The sequence below is a fragment of the Engystomops pustulosus genome, chromosome 5, assembly GCF_040894005.1.
Source record: "Engystomops pustulosus chromosome 5, aEngPut4.maternal, whole genome shotgun sequence".
NCBI classification, from domain to species: Eukaryota; Metazoa; Chordata; class Amphibia; order Anura; family Leptodactylidae; genus Engystomops; species Engystomops pustulosus.
This window is the reverse complement of record NC_092415.1, coordinates 65,018,126-65,040,397: the sequence shown is the minus strand read 5'-3', so window position 1 is coordinate 65,040,397 and position 22,272 is coordinate 65,018,126. Positions and strand designations below refer to the sequence as shown.

Sequence of the window (22,272 nt, the reverse complement as noted above, 5' to 3'; positions counted from 1 at the left end):
GGGGCTCTGGTAACACCCCTTTAGGAAGGAAGCCATGGATGACAAATACAAGAAGATTGGCACAGTCACAGTGCCTGAATGAGTACCGTATATACTAGAGTATAAGCAGAGTTTTTCAGCAGAATTTTTGTGCTGAAAATTCTTCACTCGGCTTATACTCAGGTGTATATATAAAAAAAAAAAAAAAAAAAGAGTAATCACCATTCCGACGCCCCAGGCAGCTCCTCTTCGATCTTCATGTGCGTGGCAGGTCCGCGACAGCTCCATGCGCACGGCTTAGCCGCCGCACAACTGTGATGTCAGCCTCTGTTGAAGCTTTATTGTTAATCCTGATTCTTATGACAACCCAACATTTTTAAAATCCAATTGTCACAGAGACCAAAAAAGTTCTGGTTGGGATTACAATGATAAAATATACAGTTCCGACTTGCATACAAATTCAACTTAAGAACAAACCTACAGACCCTATCTTGTATGTAACCCGGGGACTGCCTGTATATGTGTGTGTATATATAATATTATATATATATATATATATATATATATATATATATATATATATATATATATATATACACTCGATTTTGACAGTAGATTTCATTTAATTACCTTACTAAAAATATATTAACTTGAACATATTCCTTTTTAGGACATATATCCCTTACATGTCAGCTATGTGCTCGTATTCCCTAGGCCTGAAAATTGCAGATTGCCTCATGCTAACCAAATAAAACTGCTCTCTAAACCATTGTAATGTTCCAATCAATTCCATAGGACTGCCTGTGATTGTCAACCACTGCATTCGGATTCTTTTTGAAGGTCCCAAATACATGTTCAGTTATGCCGTCGCACAACCATCTTCAACTCACAATTAGCTCTGATCTTGGGTGTTTAGAGGGGTTTTCCCACAAAGCAAAGAAAATAAGTTGCTAATCAGTGGGGATCTCAGTGCAGAGACCCCTGCAGATCGCAAAAACGAGAACCCCTTGTCGCTCCGTCATATTAATGGATAAGCCAGCCGTGCATGACCGTTCTGCTCCATTAATCTCTATGGAGCTGACGGAAATTACCGAGCGCTGTGTAATTATACAATATTAAATCAGTCAAACTATTGGTAAAATCAATAGCAGATTTGGCATTTCTTTTAAATAATATGTACCGAAACAGTTAAAGGGGTATTCCAGGAATAAGCATAATTCATATACAAATGGGTACTCAAAATATAAGCTACTGTGTAATTAGTTTTGCTCCAATAAGCAGAAAATGCTGGTGACAGACTGTAATGAAGAATTAAAATGCTACTGGCCCTTTAATCAGTCCATAGATTTCCTACGCGTGGTCCGTTGCGGAGCAGACACAGGACAGAAGATGGCCGCTGGTCACATGTCCACATCACATGTCCTGCACCTGCCTGGGAAGGTCATGTGATCACCACTATATTTGGCTGTAGTCGGTTGGTTGCAGTGTATCCAGCATGGCCAGTGTTTTGGTGATGTGCCATGATGGCAGTTACACATTATTACTATGGTAACAGACCATAAGAGGGAGTCCTTTACTGAGAACTAAAGGATCATGGAACTTGTAGTTTCCAGTGGCGGCCATCTTAGTGATAACTCCATCTACTTTAGAGAGGCCATACATTTTGTAAATCATAAAATCAAACAATTTAAGCTCCATTTTGTGACTAATTACATTGGGTATTGTTGTACTCATTTATTTACATCATCATGGGTTTTTGTGTCAGATGTTCATATTCCCGGAATACCCTTTTAATAAGTATAAATTCTACTGCTAAAACTCAAGACCCTATAAAAATGTAATGACATAAAAATGAAAAAGTTAAGTCTTTTCTGGTCAATGCCTTTTTTATAGCTATAATAAATAGTTTGGTCACAAAGGTGCAGTTATAAGGGGTCAAATACTAGACAATGCCAGAATGTGTTTCGGACCCATTTCTCATCCCTGTATGATATAGATATATATACATATTAGTCTACTCTTATAGATGGAGTCAGTCTGGTAAGCAATATACGAAGGTCATGGAAAATATAGAACATGGCTCGATAAAGCTTTGTTTTTATATTTTATCTTTAGCCTGTTCATTTTAAAATCCTTTATCAGCAATGATTTGCTCTTCCGCCGCTGTGATTGCACACATGCTTATTGAGTGTGATCCAAAGACATTACACATGCACCTGCTAGTAATTTGTTAAATAAACAAACTCTGGACTCTAATCCGAGGAGCGCCAAAAATAGACCACAACACTGCAGCTAACCATCACATTACTAAATAACCTAGTTTCATCCCAGAGACTTCCCCATCCTTCCATCTGTTCTCAAAATAGTCACTCAGTTGTTTTTCTTGGTGAGCAAAAAGTCACAGTGTTACCATCACTCCTAAGTGACAGCGAAATAAGGCCTCCTACCGTGTGACCTTCCCATCCATCTCCACTACATTCTAAAATAAAAAAAGGAATATCAGGGCTAAATGATCAGGCAAAATGTGTACACAGCACCAAATGATTAACCCAGGGATGGACACATTACTGGAGGGCTTCATGCAGGCTGCTGTACTACTGCTTGTATACACTCCAAGGTATAGAGCTGTAATACAGAATTTATAGAAAGTTATAGACTGTTCACACATGGCCTCTACAATGGGGGACATTTACTATGGTGTTTCCGCCAGTTTTGTGGCGCTTTCACCGCATCTTCTGCTCTCCTACCTATTTATTAGCTGTCAGGGACAGAAAAAATGACTTTTTCCGTCTGCTCCGACTCTTCTCCGAAAAGGGGCGTGGCTTTGGCGGAGTGGAAACTCAGACACAATTAATATGTGTCGCAGCCCTTTTTGGGCGCTGTAAACTGGCGGAAACTAGACCAAAAGAAAACTGGTCTAGCGGGGACTGTTGGACACATTTCTGGTGCTCAGGACAGAAAATGGTCTCGGCGCCAGAAATGTCTCTGCACAGCTCCACAATATTAAATGTGTGTCTTCTTACCGAGAGCAGGTCGGTAACAAAGCCAATGCAGACACCGACACTTTAAGTAAATGTCCCCCATTATGTGCCCTTTTTAACATTGTATTTTGTAAAAAACTATTAACAGCAACTTAATTAGGCAAAAATCTCCTTTTCCCAGCTGTATGGTGTTAAAAAACAGAATGCAAACACTACATGTGAACACAGCCATAGGGGCACATGGTAGTTATGGAGCCACAAAATCAAGCCATGTTAGAGTACAAGGTATATTAAGAAGTATTTTATTTAAGAAGGATAGAAGATAGAAGCACAGAAGCCACAGACTATATGTACATGGCAGAGAAGAGTGCCAAGGAGGCCACTCCATGGGTCTGTTTGATCATAATAGAAACCAGGGAGGGAGAAGGCCATACTTTCATATATTCCCAAAAACAAAAGGATCAGGCAATTGAAACCCAGCTATCGTTGGCCAAGAGTAAAAGGCCCACATATCAGTTGCATGGCCTCCATAATTTCAAGAGCCAGCCTTTTAAAAACACATCAGTTTTTGACTGTGTTTCCCCAATTATATTAATTAAGATAATTGGAAAACGGACAAAAAACTGATGTGTTTTCATGCGTTTAACGGACTGCTTAAAAATGGGTTCAAAACGCCACGTGTGCCCCAGCCTCAGTATTGTGTCCACATTAGTTTTTTTCACATTCATCAGTTTTTGTCTGTATCCGCAACGTAAACAAAAAAAGTTTACATTAATTAGAAGTCTAAACTAATCGTCAGAGATAAAAAAAAAAAAAACGACTGAACACCGTACCTTTTTTTTTTTTTTTGCAAACCCATTCTTTGTAGTCATACCTTTATTTATGTTGTTGGTAGTAGCAGGACTGTGAAAGTTCTATATTCCAGGATTGTAGCTGGAATCGGAATATTCTGGGGTGCAAGACCTCTTCACCGTTTACAGCACAGGCACCGCCCCTGACTAACTGATATGGCAGGGAGCAAGGGCTGTGCAGCAGTACATTGAAGACCAAGTGCAGCTACAATTCTTGTATATAAATGCATTATTTACAGAACTGCTGTTACAACACACACAAAGTTATGATTACACAGATCTCCAGAACCGAACATGTTCCGTGGATGGTATAGATTATAGAATTTTTTTTGTTTTGCATTATTTTATTTTTGGGGCATTCAATGTGAATTTTCTTTACTGAATTGTTAAAAGGTAAAAAAAAAAACTGCTCTGTATTAACACTTACATCTTTTGTGATTTGTTCTGCCCGTAGGAACAAGATTAAACATTAACTTTTCCCTCACACTGAACTATTTATGGTTTCTAGCTGGACAAAGGGTTATGTTTTGTTGGTTTATATATGGTAACAAGAAACAATGAAGCTTGTGTGCGTGTACAAACCTTGTTTTATAGATGACATTTTATTATTCAAATTGGTTGATTGGCTGTTTGAAAATAAAAAAAAACTGATCATTTCATCTTAGCAGACTACCCCTATTTCTGTAATTTCCTAAGGTGTAAATGATAAACTACTGTATAGGTGCAGTCACACATCGCGTCCGCACACAACGTGGGTGCTTCAAAACGCACTGCGCCAGATGGAGAGGCCCAATTAAACAACTGTTAACACTTGCATTTACAAAATGCAAATGTTAACGATTGTGTTGATGCACACGGTAACATTGTGTTAGCACACACACATGTTAACACATGCACTAACAGGCAAATATCTCTCCAGCTGGAGCAATGCGTTTTGAAACGCATGGGTTAGACGTGAGGTGTGGCTGTACCCCAAGGGTGGTGGCACACGTGGCGTTTTGAACCAGTTTTTGGGCCATTTATAAGCAGTCCGTAAGCGTTCAAAAAAGCGTTTTTTAACGGACTGCCTAAAAACAGGTTCCAGATGCCACGTGTGCCACCACCCTAAGGTATCAAGAGCACTACATTGCTTAACGTTGCAGGTGCAGGGCCAAACACTGCATTATCAAAATGGTGGAGGCCACTTCCAGTGGATATCAATGATCAGGGGATCTCTGTAAATGGGCCCCCAGGGGTATAAAATAAACAAATGTACTATATCCACCCAACTCAACAGCCGCAACTTCAGCGGGTGCGAGCCGTAAACACTGCATCATGGCTGACCCTCTGTATTCAGAGATTGCCATTGACAGGTGGTGCTGTGCTCTATCGGGGTGCCAGAAAGGGGAGAGAATAACAATTTCTCATTTTTGTACACCTAAAAAAAAAAAAAAAAAAACTGACCCTGGACAACCCTTTTAACTGTTGGAGTCTTCTTCACTCAAGTTAATGAGCTGGGTGTCAGACCCTCATAATCAGACATAGGATAGCCTCCAATACACGTTCTCACGTTCTTAAAAAAAACTCAAAGTATGCACAGAGTTTGCAAATTATGCTAATTTTGTAGTGACTATATAAATTTAAAATCACAAGAGTGTAACAAAAAAAAATGGATTTGCAAACATCCCTGCAGCATACCTCCCAATGTTTGGTGAGGCCTATGAGAAAATCATTAGGAGGATGCTAGTCGGCTCGCCAGGTCATAGTACACAGTTGCCCTATAGATTTCTAAACTTTCTAGGGCAAAATTCTACTTTGACTATTGATTTCTCTCTGTACAGAACATTCTGCATTGTCATTATGAAGACAAGTTTATATTTGGCTATTGTCACGCGTTTTGTATACACAAAGCCATTTGAAGCCCTGAATATTATAAAACAACAACAGAAGAAACAGGTATAAAATCATAATAGTCTGTGCGGATAATTATCATTTGTGCTTTTACTGAGCTGCCCATAATGTTACCAAAATATTTCAGGAGCAGAAAATGTCAATTGTTATAGATTACATTTCCACTAACACAAATCTGGAAAGTGAAATAAATGCACAAGTTTTCCACTTTATAAGACTGCCGCTTCATAAATCTGGCATATGATGAGTCTACGTAGTAGAATACTACAAAAGTTGAATACACAGTTGATATTATGATCACATTGAGAGTTTTGTGTAAGCACATCATGTTCACTATTTAAAGATACTGTTGATCTGGAAGGGTCATACGGCACCAGAACCGTGTTCCTATGACCTCCCACTGAAAAGTTAGAATACACTCGAGGACCTGAAAAAAAAAAAAAAAACTTGCACTTACTCGACCAGCCCTCTTGCACCCCCATTTGTTTAAAGGGGCACAGAAGCTCAGCTCCGTGAACCTGATACACCCCAAAACAGCGCTGGGACAAAGGTCAGGTGGGCGACCCCGACCACCCGGAAGTTCTTGGAGCGGAGGTTCCGTGCACCTGTAAGTAGACAGGGGCCACGAAAAAAAAGGAATCGCGGCGCAGGACACCGGGAGCGCCAGATAAGGCAAGTACAAATTTATTTTTCTTACTCTCATAAAAACGCCTTGCATTCTTTTACCTTAATCCACAAATCCCTACGTCCGTGTCTCGCTTATATACAAGTTACGTGGGTTTGACCAGTCATATATATATATAAAAAAAAAAAAAAAAAAAAAAAAAAATGGTGGCAGAAACTACCGTGCTGGGCAGGGCTCTATTTTAATAAAGTGAGTAAAAGGGGACCCTCTGTCATTCAGGGCTGTGGGCAAGTGTTTTGCCATACTGGAGGTTATGTGGCCATGTTAAGATAGAAAGTAGGGTAACCAACTGCCAAGATACACGGGGCATAAAAGTCACTAATTCAGAAAGCAAATTTATCAATGTATTACGTTATAGAAAGTTTTTAGACACTTTTACAGATACTGTGTGGCTTAAAATTTTAGCAAATTAGCAGCAGGACAATAACTTTGCGGCCAAAGCTGTAATGAATGGATTTCAATGGTTGAGCATCTATATGCAACACATATACCACCACTACTGCACTGGAAATGTGTTCTGTGGAGTGAATAATCACACTTCTCTAGTTGTCTGTGTTTGCCAGAAGTATGTTTCGTTCCTGACTGCAGGTTGCCATTAGTAAAGTTTGGTTGAGAATGGAAAAACGCTATGGGGTTGTTATTAGGGACTGACCCAGGTTCCAGTTATTGTTAATGCTTCAGCATGCAAAAAACTATTGTATGTTTCCAACTTTGTGCGAACCATTAGTGGAAGTAATTTTTTTGATTCTAATGAAAAAGCTGACTAGTCCCCACAGAGCCCTGACCTGAAGCCCATGAAATAAAGATTGAGAGGAAGGTCATATTAGGACCTCACAAAGGCTCTTCTGGGTTAACAGGCAAAAATTTCCAGACACTAAAAACACCATAAACTTGTTGAAAGGCTAAATCTATAGGTTTAAAATGAGCTATCAATAAGGTCTGCATAGAAACGGTATATACCACAAATGTTTTCTTTGTGTCCAAGTCTTGCATACAAATCTTAACAAACACATGCGTTTGTGAACGCAATATTAACAGCAATGTAATGAGGAAAATCTCTTCTCAGCTGTTCTGATGCGTTTTAAAACACATGCGTTAACGCCACATGTGAACACACCCCAAGTGCGTCCAGTTTTTCCCTCTATAGGGGAGATTTATCAGAAGAGGTAAAACTGTTCTAGTTACCCATGGAAACCAATCAGAGCTCAGATTTAATTTTATAAACTGCTTCGGGAATATAAAAGTTGAGCTGAGCTACTCTCAGACACTTATGATAAATCTCCCCATCTGTTCCTATGCGCAACTGTGATTTCCCTGGACCCACATAAGCAGACTGCATGTGCTGTAAATTAGGGAGCTGGTCCTATTCCTGCAGATAATGGACCACAGACCTGTCCGTGTGCAGGTAGCCTATGGCTGTTTAACAATTTGTTGCTAACAGCTTCATTTCACTCGGCACTTTAGAGATATTTAGGAGGAAAGACTAGCCGGTGTGAATAAGTCGTTGACTGTTAGCAGAACTGGAGCATGGACTAATATGAATAAATATCCAGCGTTGCTGACACAGTTTCATACGGATAAGGGTTAATAAATAATGGAACGCTCTACATTTTGTTGCAAAAAACACAAACCCAGAGGACAACAGTGCTGCAACGAGAATAGACACTTAACATGCTGCAAAAAATAAACATTATAGCCCAAAGAGATATATATAAAAATGAAAAACTGTCAATTTCAGACACCAAAACTAACCACAGGTCCTAATATTTTTGTCCATTGTCACAATAAATAAAAACAGTTTATACTTGGGGTGCTGTCCCCAAGGTTGCGGTCACACAAGGCGTTTTTAAAACGCATCCATTTTTGTCCGGTTTTACCAATTATCTTAATTAAAACTGGTCAATGCATATTCAAAAAGCGCCAGCGTTTTTCAAAAACGCATGCATTTTTAATGGACTGCTTAAAAAAACTGACCAAAAACAGGTTCAAAACGCAATGTGTGCCATCACTCTCAGGGTACTTGGAAAGTTTTTAAATGGACTGAAAACGTATGCATTTTTGTATGCTTACCATGCGTATGGCTGGTTATTTTCATTTCTAGAAGAGTAGGCAGCTGCGAAACGGATTGAAACCAGTAAAACGCATGGTAAAAATACAAAAACGCATGGGGTCCAAACAGACCAAGAACACTGTGACTGCACCCTTAGCTCGGTCCAGATATCTCTTCACTGTGTATGTGCTATAGGTTTGGTGTGTAGTTTGCCAGTTTCATTGCGGCACTGTGCAAAAGCTGGGAGCGCCCGAGAGGAGTATGATACCTAGAGGAGTCTGATTAAGTGTAATATAAATATTTTTTCCCCTTTTTTTAGCAGCCACAAAACCATATGAACAAATAATTATGTTTTTAAGGCTCCATTCACCGGATCATATTGGTGGGCCGTGCTCACCGTACCGCAAAGTATAGAGTAGGTCCTATTTTTGGCCCGATTCCAAAGGAGAGGGAAGGAGTGAGAAGCGCTAATCCTTCTCCACCCAGCCGTGTGTATGAGGTCTAACAGAGGTCTATTAGAAAAATCAAGCGGGGGAGTAGGCATGGCAAGACTGTTTTATCAACTTAAAAAAAAGAAAGATCTGTCTCAAAAACAGAATTTAAGAAAAAGAGATAATGAGCGAGTCTACTTGTATGGATTAAGCTCTGTATGCAAGTTGACACTTTTTTTTTTTACACTTTAAATGACATCTACCACCAGGATGAAAGATTGTAATCACACTGGATCTGCTCTTCTTTTGGCTTCTAATGTCCTGGTTTAAAAAAAAAAAAAAAAAAAAAAAGGCTTTTAAAATTATGCAAATGAGCCCGAGGGGCTCCAGGTTCCATAGATGTTAATGGAGCCTGGAGTCCTTGCATAAAAAAGCCTTTTTTTCATAAAAACAATAGGCATAGGAAGCTTAAAGAAGAACATATCCTGCCACAAGGGGCAAACACCTGTATTTCAGTTTCCTTGGTTAACAATCCTTCATCCTTGTGGTAGAGGTCATTTTCATTTCACATTTTTCCTCTCCTGTAAAACATGGGGAACTATGGATAGGATCACTGTATAGATAGGATCATTGCAATTTTCCTAGAAAACAAGGCCAGCAAGTACAGATATTACAAGAAGAGCCCATTTATTTAAAAGCTACTGTATCGTGCTGAACTTCAATGCTAGGGCTGCAGTGGAACCATGGGTACATGCAGGTATTTCATATGTTAAGGCCGGCATGAAACCGAACATGTTCAATGCGCGGATATGGACCAGAAGTAGGTCTGATCCCATGGACTGAACACATTGTACGGGACAGGAGTTTAAGCATCATACAGAAATTTAATGCAGAGAGTTCCTGTCAGCTGGCCAACCTGCAGCCCAGATAATACAAGTTTGAGAGGGCCAAGCATGGAGTCTAAATGGCAGAGCAGGGAGTCTTCCACTTCCTGCTCTGCCATAATGTGTAAGCTGTGGTTGCATCCTAAGGACACGGATACAGTTAAAGGGGTTGTCCAAAAGTTTAAAAAAAATATATAGCTAGCCTGTAAAAAACAAAATAAACTTGTACTTTCCTTTTCTGGTGGTGGCATTTTCCCTTGCTGCTGTCCTTCAGTGCCCAACTGTCCCCTGCTCCTGATACACACTGTCAAACGAATGCGGTTTTACACACTGGGACAGAGGACTGTTTGCATGCGGAAGCTGTCAGAGCACCAACAGGCGGCGGTGCAAGTTTTTTTTTTTTTCCTTTTATAGCCCCCAAGCCTAAATATTTTTTAAGATTCAGGAAACCCCTTTAAAAGTACTCAAGACAGGGGAGCACACCGTTTCCACCTAACTGATCCACAAGAGTTAGGCTATATTCACACTGACGTATGGGGGACGTATATACGGCCGCCGTATATACGGCCGATATACGTCCCCTATAGGCAGCAATGGGCGCACGGCACCCTACGGGAGCGGTACGGTGCCGCACACGTGCGGCACTATACCGTTCCGTACCCGGAAAAAGATAGGACCTGTCCTATCTTTATCCGTAGTACGGCGCCGTGCGCCATTAATTCCTATGGAGAGGGGCGGGGGTGAGCTGCGCTCACCTCCTCCTCCTCTCCCCGTACACTGCCGTTGCCCGCTACGGTACGGTACGGGCGGGCAACGGCAGTGTGAATATAGCCTTAGCAATTTTAGGTGTAAACCAGATTCAGGCTACGTGATCACTAGGGGAAGACTTGTGTTTTATTGTCAAGGGATACTTTTAACCCCTAGGCGCACCAGGACGTTATAGTACGTCCCCGGCGCTAGATGCTTAGCGCACGGGGACGTTCTATAACGTCCTGCTTCTGGCACCGGCTCACGAACGGAGCCGGTACCAGAAGCAGCGGCTGTCAGCTGTCTAGTACAGCTGACAGCCTGCGCTAACACCCGCGATCGGAGCCGGCTCCGATCGCGGGTGTTAACCCCTTACTCGCCGCGGTCAAACATGACCGCGGCGTGTAAGGGTGTTTGCGCTGTGGATCGGATCCCCCGTGCCGCTTACCGGGGGATCCGATCCACTTCTGGGCAGCTCCGAGGACTGGCATGCGCCCCGGAGCTGCCCAGTCTCCATGGCAGCCAGACCCCTTCCGGGTCTGGCTGTAAACTGTCTGAGCATGCGCAAGCTTGCTCAGACAGTTTACACTGCTCTACAATAAAATAGTATTGTAGAGCAGTGTATTGAACTTAAACCAGTGATCAGAGCATCACTGGTTTAAGTTCAAGTATGTAGAAGTAAAAATATGCAAAAACACTTAACACTACACATTATAATAAATAAAAAATAAATACATAAAAATATAAGCCCCTAAAATGTCACTTTCCCATAAAAACACTTAATAAAGTATAAAAAACACAAAAACACAAAAAACCCCGCATATTTGGTATTGCCGCGTCCGTAACAATCTGTATAATAAAACAGAATCGTTACTGGACCCGCACGGTACACGCCGTAGAAAAAAAACGCAAAAACGTTCCGAAAAAAGATAATTTTTAATTAATACCTTATCAAAAAATGCTCTAAAAAGTAATTTAAAAAATGTTATGCACTCCAAAATAAGCCCACTAAAAAGAACAACTCTTCTCGCAAAAAATAAGCCCCTAACCAGATTTGTCAGCCGAAAAATAAAAAAGTTATGCATATGAAAAGATGGTGATGCTAAAATGAACAAGATTTTCTCCAAATTGGTTTTTATTCAGTACAATTGAATAAAATACACAAAACCCCCACATATTTGGTATCCCTGCGTCCGTAACAATCTGCATAATAAAACAGAATCGTTATTAGTTCCGCAAAGTGAACCCCGTAAAAAACAAAACAAAAAAAAGCTCCATAAAAAAGATCATTTTCAATTAATACCCTATAAAAATGCTCTAAAAAGGGATTTAAAAAATGTTATGCACTCTAAAATAAGACCACTAAAAAGAACAATCCTTCTCGCAAAAAATAAGCCCTTAAACAGATTTGTGAGGCGAAAAATAAAAAAGTTATGCATATGAAAGACGGTGATGCTAAAATTAACAACATTTTTGCCAAATTACTTTTTATGCAGTAAAAATGGGAAAAAAATAAAAAATCTATATAAATGAGGTCTTTTTGTAATCGTGGCGACTCATAGAATAAAAATAATATACTATTTTTATGGTATGGTAAACGGGCAAAAAAAAAAACCCATAAAAATCTTCCTGAAAAGTGATGATTTTCATTTCCTCCACCAACAAAGAGTTAATAAAATCTCACCAATTAGCCTATAGATTCCCCTAAATTACGTACCAGAAAAGTGCATCTCATGTGGCAAAAGAAATAAGCCCCTATAGGTCCACATTAAAAAAAAGAAAAAAATTATAGCTTGTACAATGTGACATAGAAAATCTGATCTGGATGGCGCCTCCTTCCCTTCTATGCCCGGCCGTGCGCCCATACACCAGGTTACCACCACATTTGGGGTATCGGTGCATTCGGGAGGAATTGGGTATCAAACTTTGTGGAGCCTTTTTTTATTTAATCCATTGTAAATGTTTAATTTTCCACCCAAAATGGGTGTATTGTGAAAAAATATTACAATTTGCAGACTGCACCTCCATTTTGTTTTAACCCCTATAAAACACGTAAAGCGTTAACAAACTTCTTAAAAGTGGTTTTTCATACGTTGAGGTGTGTAGTTTCCACAATGGGGTAATTTACGAGTCTCGCTATTATTTAGGCCTCTCACAGTCAATTAGAAGTTGAGCAGGTCCATCTAATACAGGTTTTGGTGATTTTACAAAAAATGTGAAAAATGATACCTAAATTCTGAGCCTCATAACATTCTAGTAAAATATGTGGAATCTTAAAAAACCATGCCAACATAAAGCAGACATTTGGGAAATGTAAGTTATGAATTTATTTGGGTGCTATGACTATCTGCATCAAAAGTAGAGAATTTAGAATGTTGAAAATAAAGAATTTTTCCAAATTTTTGCCAAATTTTGTTTTTTTTCATAACTAAACACAAAAGATATCATCCAAATTTTTAAACTAATTTGAAGTACAATGTGTCACGAGAAAACAATCTAAAAATCCCATGGATATCTCATAGCGTTCCAAAACTATAACCACTTATAGTGACACAGGTCAGATTTGAAGAATGGGGCCGCGTCCTTAAGGCCAAAATAGGCTGTGTCCCCTAGGGGTTAAGATGGGATTATCCTAAACCCCTTAATGATGGAAAAACTTGTTATTGTTAAGGGGTGAACTCACAAATCACTTATAGATCAGCGGGATAGAGAGAAGCTTCCTCTCTACAGGTTCCCACATTCTGTCTCATGTCTGACAGGTCTCCATTCTCTCTGCACTAACCTCACGCCCTCATTACAAGATGCTGCAGTCTGTAAGGAAGTGGTCAGTGTGCTGCACATAACCCAGGTCATATAGTGACAATAGCAGAAGCATAACATGCACACATATTTTGTTAAAGTATTTCAATTTGCCTGGATCTAGTATCCAGATCTAAGGGTGCGTTCACACGTTGCAGTTAAGGGTGAAGACACACGTGGCATTTTTAGGACGTTTTTGGTCCGTTTTTAGTTAGTGCGTTTTCAGATCTAACCCTTTGGAAAACGCATGCGTTTTTGACAGGTTTGACCAATTATCTTAACTCAAACTGGTCAAAAACACATGCGTTTTCAAAAAACGTATGCGTTTTTTAACGATCTGGAAACGTACTAACTAAAAACGGCCTAAAAACACCACGTGTGTCTTCACCCTCAAACTGCATCTCAATCAGCTTTGAGGTGGTTTTAGGTGCAGTTTTGTCAATTGAACAGGTGAAAGACATGAACTGAATGAGTGAATGATATTTGTGGAGCAGGTTTCCCCTTCAACATCAAATTCACTCGTTCAGTTCATGTCTTTCACCTGTTCAATTGACAAAACTGCACCTAAAACCACCTCAAAGCTGATTGTGATGCAGTTTTAACTGCAACGTGTGAAAGCACCCTAAGTTGCAAATAAGATGTCAGGGGAGTAAGCTAATAAAATCAGACGGAGCAAGTGCCCATGATTTCTCACCTAGACTCTGCTGAGATTGGCTAAGGGTGCGTTCACACGTTGCAGTTGAAACTGCATCGCAATCAGCTTTGAGGTGGTTTTAGGTGCAGTTTTGTCAATTGAACAGGTGAAAGACATTAACTGAACGAGTGAATGACATTTGTGGAGCAGTTTTCCCCACGAGCAAATTCACTCCTTCATTTCAAGTCTTTCACCTGTTCAATTGGCAATACTGCACCTAAACCACCTCAAAGCTGATTGCGATGCAGTTTTAACTGCAACGTGTGACTGCACCCTAAGGATGAAGACACACATGGCGTTTTTGGGCCGTTTTTCCAAAATTGCGCAATGAAAAACGGACAAAAACGCATGCGTTTTCAAAAAACGCATGCGTTTTTTAAAAACGGATGCGTTTTTTAACGATCTGAAAACGCACTTAGTAAAAACGGCCCAAAAAAGGCCCAAAAACGCCATGTGTGTCTTCACCCTAAAGGAGCAGAAGAAATGGTCCCATTTACAGATCAACATAGTCAACTGCTACTGCTATGCCTAAATGTAGTGGGCCTAGAGAAGCCTACCCAACCCCAATCTCCTCCTAATTGTGAGCAGCAAGAACAAGTGGGGCTTACTAATACTGATGTAGTGAACATGGGACACCAATGGATTAAATATGGATAACAAAATTACTCCTCCTTTATTTTCACTCCACTTAACACACACTTAAATAAAAAGGTTTATAAAATTTGATGATGAAAAGGTTGTGCAGCTTCAAAACATCAGCTTGTTCCAGAAAAAGTGACTTACACAGCTCCTTCCAGCCAAATATGAGAAAGTAAAATTTGGTTCACAATGGGGAAAATGTATCATTGTATTTCTGCTGCCTCTTTTAAAAAGTTGCCGGCACACAAGTTTTTATTTAGTTGCATTTCTTTGTGGTGTGACTTTCCTTTTTTTTTTGCTTCTATCTAGGGACATTTTAAAACATGTAACTTCCTGATTTACCTCATCACCTGTCACTAATAGTACACTAAACACCATTTCCCAACATTAACTGCTGCAAGTATCAGGCTGGCGCCACACGTAGCGCTTTGTCTGCGCTTGCAAACGCAAACAAAGTCGCGCCCACCAGTGCGGGCCTCAGGCCGATCGCATCGGCGTTTCTATGGAAACGCCTGCGATCGGGAACGAGTCACCGGTGTATTATGTTAAATTAACGCAAAACACAGGCGGCTCGTTCCCGATTGCAGGCGTCGATGCGTAGAAACGTCGATGCGATGGGGCCGAGGCCCGCCCCGGTGGGCGCAACTTTGTCTGCGTTTGCAAGCACAGACAAAGCGCTACGTGTGGTGCCAGCATAAGGGTAATGCTTCAAATGGCGTTTTGAACCCGTTTTTGGTACGTTTTTAAGCAGTCCGTCAAAAAACGCATCAGTTTCTGACCAGTTTTAATAAGATAATTGGTAAAACCTGTCAAAAACGGATGCGTTTTAAAAAAACGCATGCGGTTTTCAAAGACGCATGCATTTTTTAACGGGCTGCTTAAAAACAGCCCAAGAACGGGTTCAAAACGCCATGTGTGGCATCACCCTGTCAGAGATCCCCCCTCTTGCACCATGCAATGGGGAGGCATTCTATACTAGTTGGACTTCATAGTCTGCATCTGAAAGTTTAGTGCATTGATTTAAAATGCTTATGCAATATAGGCAAAGACATTTGGCAGCTGCTGTTTGAATTGCGATTAAAAAGCCAAAGCAAACACAGCATGTCAAATGGCCCTTTAGACCAAACAGAAGTTAAAATTTTATGAAGGGAAGAGTAAAGAATGGCAGTTGAAGAAGCTCGATAAAGCCAAAGTGGCAGAAGCAACAACCCCCCTAATATTATGTAAAAACTGAAAGATATTTTAGGTTTCCTTTAAAAAAAAAAACCTAATGAATCCTTTGCAAAATAGAATTTTGGGGGGCATAAACATTTTAAAACTAAACTTGAATTTGGCTTAAAATACCATAAATCTAGATAATTAAAAAAAGCCCCACAGCGCCCAAAAAATCTGCAATATAGAGGACACGTTCACATGCAGCATTTCTGCAATGTTTTGAAACGTGGCTCAAAGGTTGTGAGGGAGGGGCTTGCCTGATTACAGATGCATTCTATTGAAACCTAAGTCCAATGGTACGGTCACATGTACCGCTTTGATTCTATGTAGAAATGGAATCAAAGCTTACGGGGGAGTGCCACAGCGCAATCACGTATGCGTTTCTACACGGCGGGTGGGGCAATCACCCCTGCGTCTGCTACAGCACAGCTGAATTGGAACAGGAAGTCAGGTAGGTACGTGCTGTCTATTAGTTTTAAAGCTCCCCCCCAGCCATATATTAAACTTTTAATATACCTGGACAACCGTTTTAACACAAGTACTTATTTTGCCACAAATATGCACTTTCTTGTAGCTTACTGTAACTGAGTTGCGCAGTTATAGGTTGTTTATGAGGAGGTCAATGTTGAGGCCAGCCTTAGTGTGAAGACACACGTGGCGTTTTTAGGCCGTTTTTACTAAGTGCAGTTTCAGATTGTAAAAAACGCATGCGCTAAAAAACACATCCGTTTTTTAAAAACTTTTGTCCGTTTTTAATTGCACAAATTCGGAAAACCGGACAAAAACGCATGCGGTTTCAAAAAACACATGCGTTTTTTAAAAACTGATGCGTTTTTAAATGCATGCATTTTTTACAATCTGTAAACGCACTTAGTAAAAACGGCCCAAAAATGCCACGTGTGTCTTCACTCTTACACTCTGATAATGATAATGTTCGCCTTGTCAACTGAATTGGCAGAACTACATCAAAGGAACAAACTCTACGTTGTAGTAGGACACATTTAGGTGGTAATCTTATATTTGTTATCCATTGGCTCCTTCCTTCTAAAATTAGCTTTTAAAATTATGCTAATGAGAAAAAAGGCTCTGGGAGGCAGTACCATAGCTCTTCCATGCTGTTTGCACTCCCCTATTCCTGACGTCACTCTCTTGCTCGCTGGAGTGCTTGCACATGCGCACTGCTCCTCTGATCTTGGAGTTCCGTGCGTACCCGGCCACCATCATGGCTGGTTAGCTGAGTGACCCTCCGCCAGTGCAGTAATGTAGAGCATGCATGGCATGTCTGTGAAGGCGTCTGGAAACATGCTGGGCAATGCTGGGCTGAGATCATAGGAGCAGTGGGTATATGCACGTACTCCAATTCTTACGCCATTGTTTTTACAGGAAAAACAGCTTTCAATTATGCAAATGAGCCTAAGTGGGCCCAGGTTCAGTTAACAGCTATGTGCCCTGAAGCCCCTCAGGCTAACTTGTATAACCCTGTGGATCCTGACAGAGGGGGTACACACTTTGATGTAAGTGTGCTTGGTTTACAATACCTGCTTCTCATTGTAGCCATGTAACAAGCTAACAAGGAAGGGATCAGAATGCTTTAATCCCCACTGAAATCAAGAACGGGACCCCCAGCAATTCATCTCACTAATTGATGGAGGAGAAATATTATGGGAGTGTTGAAATTCGATGAGCACGGCACTCCGCTATCTTTGATACTTCAATTCACTGTCTTAGTCCTAGCTTTTTGTGCCATGAGTAAGGACATGATTGTCTGAAACATGTAGGAGGCAGGCTGCCTTTTTATTTTTTGTCATGCACTGTGTTACAATGACACATTTTCTGTTTTTAAAGGGCATCTACCACCAGGATGAAGTACCGTATGCAAATGAGCCTGAGGGACTCCAGGCTCCATAGGTGTTAATGGCTCATTTGTATAGTCTTTGTATGTCCTTTAAAGACACTGCATAATATTTGCCATGTTTTAACTGACCAAGTTCCCGAGCGCTGTTCTGTACCATAAAATTGAATGGCATAGCAGGCAACATGCTTGACCTGTCACTCCAGCACCCATTAGTGTGAAAAGGGGGGGGGGGGGGACCCAGTTTTTATGGTCAGAGAAGATCCCAGCGAACCCTCAACAATCACCTTGTTAGTCACTATCCAATCTATAGGAAATAACATAACTCAACAGAAACTACTAACAAGAAGTTTTATTTCCATATGATGTGATATTATTGCTCTCCAGAAATGCATCCAGGCCTCTCTTGAACATGTACATAGAGTCCGCCATAACAACCTCCTGCGGCAGAGAGTTCCATAGTCTCACTGCTCGTACAGTAAAGAACCTTTGTCTATGTTGATGGTAGAATCGCCTCTCCTCTAGTCGTAGAGGATGCCCCCTTGTCCTGGTCACAGGCCTAGGTATAAAAAGATCTTTGTACATTGTAATGAGGTCTCCTCAGATGTCTTTTTATTAAACTGAATAATCCCAAATTTTGTAATATGTCCCTATCATCTAGTCCCCCCATTCCCCCAATAATCTTGGTTGCTCTCTTCTGCACCTGTTCCCTTTACAAAATCCTTACATTCAGTAAGGTCCAATCAGTGTCTCATTCCTCATATTTACAGAACCAGGCAGAACAATTTCCACAAAATTACATTAGGAAATTTGGATTTGTTTTTGTGGTAAACTTACGATAATTTCAGCGTGAATCCTGACAATACACATATTACATAGATAAGTTGCAGGTATAGTGTCACAGCCTGCCAGGAGCACACAGACTACCTGGCCTTTTCTCTTAGGAGAGATTACTCACCTGAATAGTGAAAGCAAAGCGCAAGCGACACATCTCTCAGGATCAAATTACTACAGATTTATCAATTACACACTCACCGCCCCATTCCCCTGGGGTGAGACAGAGGGAACTGACAATGAAACATCCAGCGCACTGATGGAGCAGAGCTAATGTGCTGCAGCTCATCTCATGTGAACCTACATGTTACATCTCCCCTCTGTAGTATAGAACAGGGTAAACTCTACTAAATACAGGGTCAGTGCTGGCAGGAGTGTGATGGTTAATAGGCCACCGCCATCCTGCCATCGCTGCCCATGTTCCACCCACTCGGCTGCTGCTTGGGTGGGGTACCACCATCACCACCATCACATGCAGCAGCATCCAGGGGGCCACACACATGATGTAAACTGGGCCCACTATGAGGAAGAGGATAGCCTTACCCAGCAGTAGCAGCCGGTGTGTCTGCTTGTACTCCCGCTTCTGCTCCTTCAGCACCCGGTCTATGTTCTTGCTGACTTTCTTGGCCTCCTTCTCTGCCTCCTTCTCCTCCAGCCGCAGCTTGTCCCATCCCTTGTTGAGCGGCAGATGCTGCTGCTGCTGCAGGGGCTGCTGCACTTTGATGGGCTTCTGCTTGGCGTCCCCGCTGCCTCCCCCGTTCTGTAGCAGGAGCAGCAGCCCGTCCGGACTGTCTCCTCTGCCGGCCTTGCACGGCTCCCCTCTGCGCGGCTGCTGGTCTCCTCCGTGCCGCAGGTCCCCGGCTCGGAGCGGCGCTGACAGCTCCGGGGGCTGCTCGCTATCCGAGCTGGTGGCTGCGTTAGAGATGGAGCCGCTGGGATCACCGAAGAGCCGCGGCCGGAGGCTGTAACACAGCCCCATGGCTCCGGCCACCTGCACGTGCGCTGCCCCGGCGATCAATAGCGGGAAATCGATGGCAGATACCGTGTAACAGGAGCGGAGGCGTGAAGAAGACGATGCGATGTGACACTACTGGCAATGTCACTGGCCGAGATTAGCTCTTCATCATCCAGCCGGGAATTCCCACTGCGACGTGATCAGCCAGCACCGGGCCCACCGCCCCGTCACATTCCCAGCGTGCCATCTTGCATCTTCTCCTGTCGGGTAACGCACAGCGCCAGCCGGAGGTCACCTGACACACAGTTCTAGCGCTCTGCTAGCCGCTCCGCTGCGCCGTAATGACATGCGTGCGCGCGGCGCCGGACGCCCGGATCAGGGGACGCGGGCAGGATGTGCGCAGCTTTTCTACACTATACGGTTATCTTCATCACACTCCCTCTTTTCCACCATGCAGTCACATTTTACTACTAGGTGACGTCTTATAGACAAGTGCGATGATAGAATGACTTCAGCGTCTAATACACCTATGACGTGTATTAAGGAGGACTTATCTCATCACGTTTATGCCCGCAAGCATCGTGGGCTGCTGTACTATTGGTTGGAACTGAGGCAAGGCATTTCTATTCTGGTTATTTATGTGAACAAAAACACCGGGGTCATAGGGTGTGCTCATAAATAACAGGTTTTATCTATCCTTAAATCAGTGCAAACTACGCAAAGGTGCTGATCTCAGGATGCAAAAACGCTCATGTAAACATATGTGAACACACCCTTAGGGGTTGTGAGGGGTCAGATTTTGTGTCATAGGGGCCCCAATGGTGTAAAAAGAACAAATACCCTATACGTACGGTACCTGTCCATGGTGCTCTAATTCAACTCTGACATAGGAAGCATTTAGTTATGACAGTGAAGGTCTTTAAGACTTTATTTCTGAGCTGTAATAGCAAGGTGTGTAACATCTGGTATGATTATTAGTATTATTTCAGCATATACTGTCATTAACTGAGTAAATAGTACTATGACATCACTGTGCGTATCATCTCTCTATTGTGACATCACTGTGTGCTTTCTGTTTGTACTGTGACTTCACTGTGTGCATTTTGCTTGTACTGTGACATCACTGTGCTTTATGTTTGTACTGTGACATCACTGTGTGTATCATCTCTCTATTGTGACATCACTGTGTGCTTTATGTTTGTACTGTGACATCACTTTGTGTATCATCTCTCTATTGTGACATCACTGTGTGCTTTATGTTTGTACTGTGACATCACTGTGTGTATAATCTCTCTACTGTGACATCACTGTGTGCTTTATGTTTGTACTGTGACATCACTGTGTGTATAATCTCTCTACTGTGACATCACTGTGTGCTTTAGGTTTGTACTGTGAAATCACTGTGCGAATCATCTCTCTATTGTGACATCACTGTGTGCTTTCTGTTTGTACTGTGAATTTACTGTGTGCTTTTTGCCTGTACTGTGACATCACTGTGTGCTTTATGTTTGTACTGTGACATCATTGTGTGTATCATCTCTCTATTGTGACATCACTGTGTGCTTTATGTTTGTACTGTGACATCACTGTGTGTATCATCTCTCTACTGTGACATCACTGTGTGCTTTATGTTTGTACTGTGACGTCCCTGCTTTTTATTATACCTGTACTCTACCATCACTGCGTTTATCACCATAGAACTGTGACATCAATGTGAATCATCCCTGTACTGTGACATCACTGTGTTTTTAACACCTGCCCTGTGACTTCACTGTATGTATTATGTCTACACATCACTCCGCCCTATTATATCACTATATTCATAATCCCTGTGCTATGACATCAGTTTATTATATCTGCATTGTACTACAGCATTATTCTATCTCTATTTCATGACAGCACTCCTCACAATATCCATGTACGATGACATTACTGTTTATTATTCCTCTGATGTGAGTACACTGTCTTTATTATAAGCAACAGGTAGATAGATGGAGTGGCACAGTGGTAATAAGGGTTAAAACCCAAAGTTGGGTGCAAGCCGCAAACACCTGGCTCACTGGTGTTTGAATAAGTCTTCCAAATAATGCAGTTGAGGCAGCACTCCTTGTGAAAAAGATGTTTTATTTACCCAGAGAAATAGTGCTATGTTTCAGCTCTTCATTAGAGCGATTTTTAAAGCATACACCCAGGAAGTGACATCATCAGTTACATCATTATTAGTTTCAATGTGAAAAACACTTATGAAAATATTTTAAATGTTAACATCTTTGCAATACACAGTGAAATAGACAGTCCTTAGACTAAAAGTGAGATACAAGAAATATACATAATGTATATGGGCTGATTCTCATCCTAGTCTGGGATCCGTCTGGACGTAAATATATAAGTCGTGGCTCATGTGTCGGCCTGTTGCTAAGATAGGGCCGTGTATACAAAAATAAGAACATGTCGGGCTGAGCTCAAGCACGAGATCGGGATTCATGGAAAAAGTACCCGACAAACTGACAAGTCCCTGTGCTGGCATGGTCACGATTATCAGAAGCAACTCTGATATTATCGGCCTGTATGCCGAAGTTACCACAGCATGATGAGGTCACCCCTTTGTTTCTCCCATAATCCAGAATGTGTGTACATTCCTGCCATCTTTAGTAAGGGAAACAGCTGGACTGATGTGTCAAGCATGAGCCCAAACGTCTGTAGACTGACCATACTGTCCCCATATGATGAAGCAACCCTTTCAAATGTTCTGCTCATTACACCTAGGTCAGACAGCAATTTTATAG

General features: G+C 41.6%; 1 protein-coding gene across 1 annotated transcript in view; it reads right to left on the bottom strand.

The window, feature by feature from the left end:
* The window catches only part of GNAL (G protein subunit alpha L), a 173,419-nt gene extending 153,578 nt beyond the window's left edge, over positions 1–19,841 (bottom strand). Inside the window, exon 1 of the mRNA XM_072152258.1 lies at positions 19,075–19,841. Coding sequence (XP_072008359.1) covers positions 19,075–19,510 — 436 coding nt within the window. The 5' untranslated portion in view covers positions 19,511–19,841. The remainder of the gene's footprint in view (positions 1–19,074) is intronic.
* Between the last annotated feature and the right edge of the window lie 2,431 nt (positions 19,842–22,272).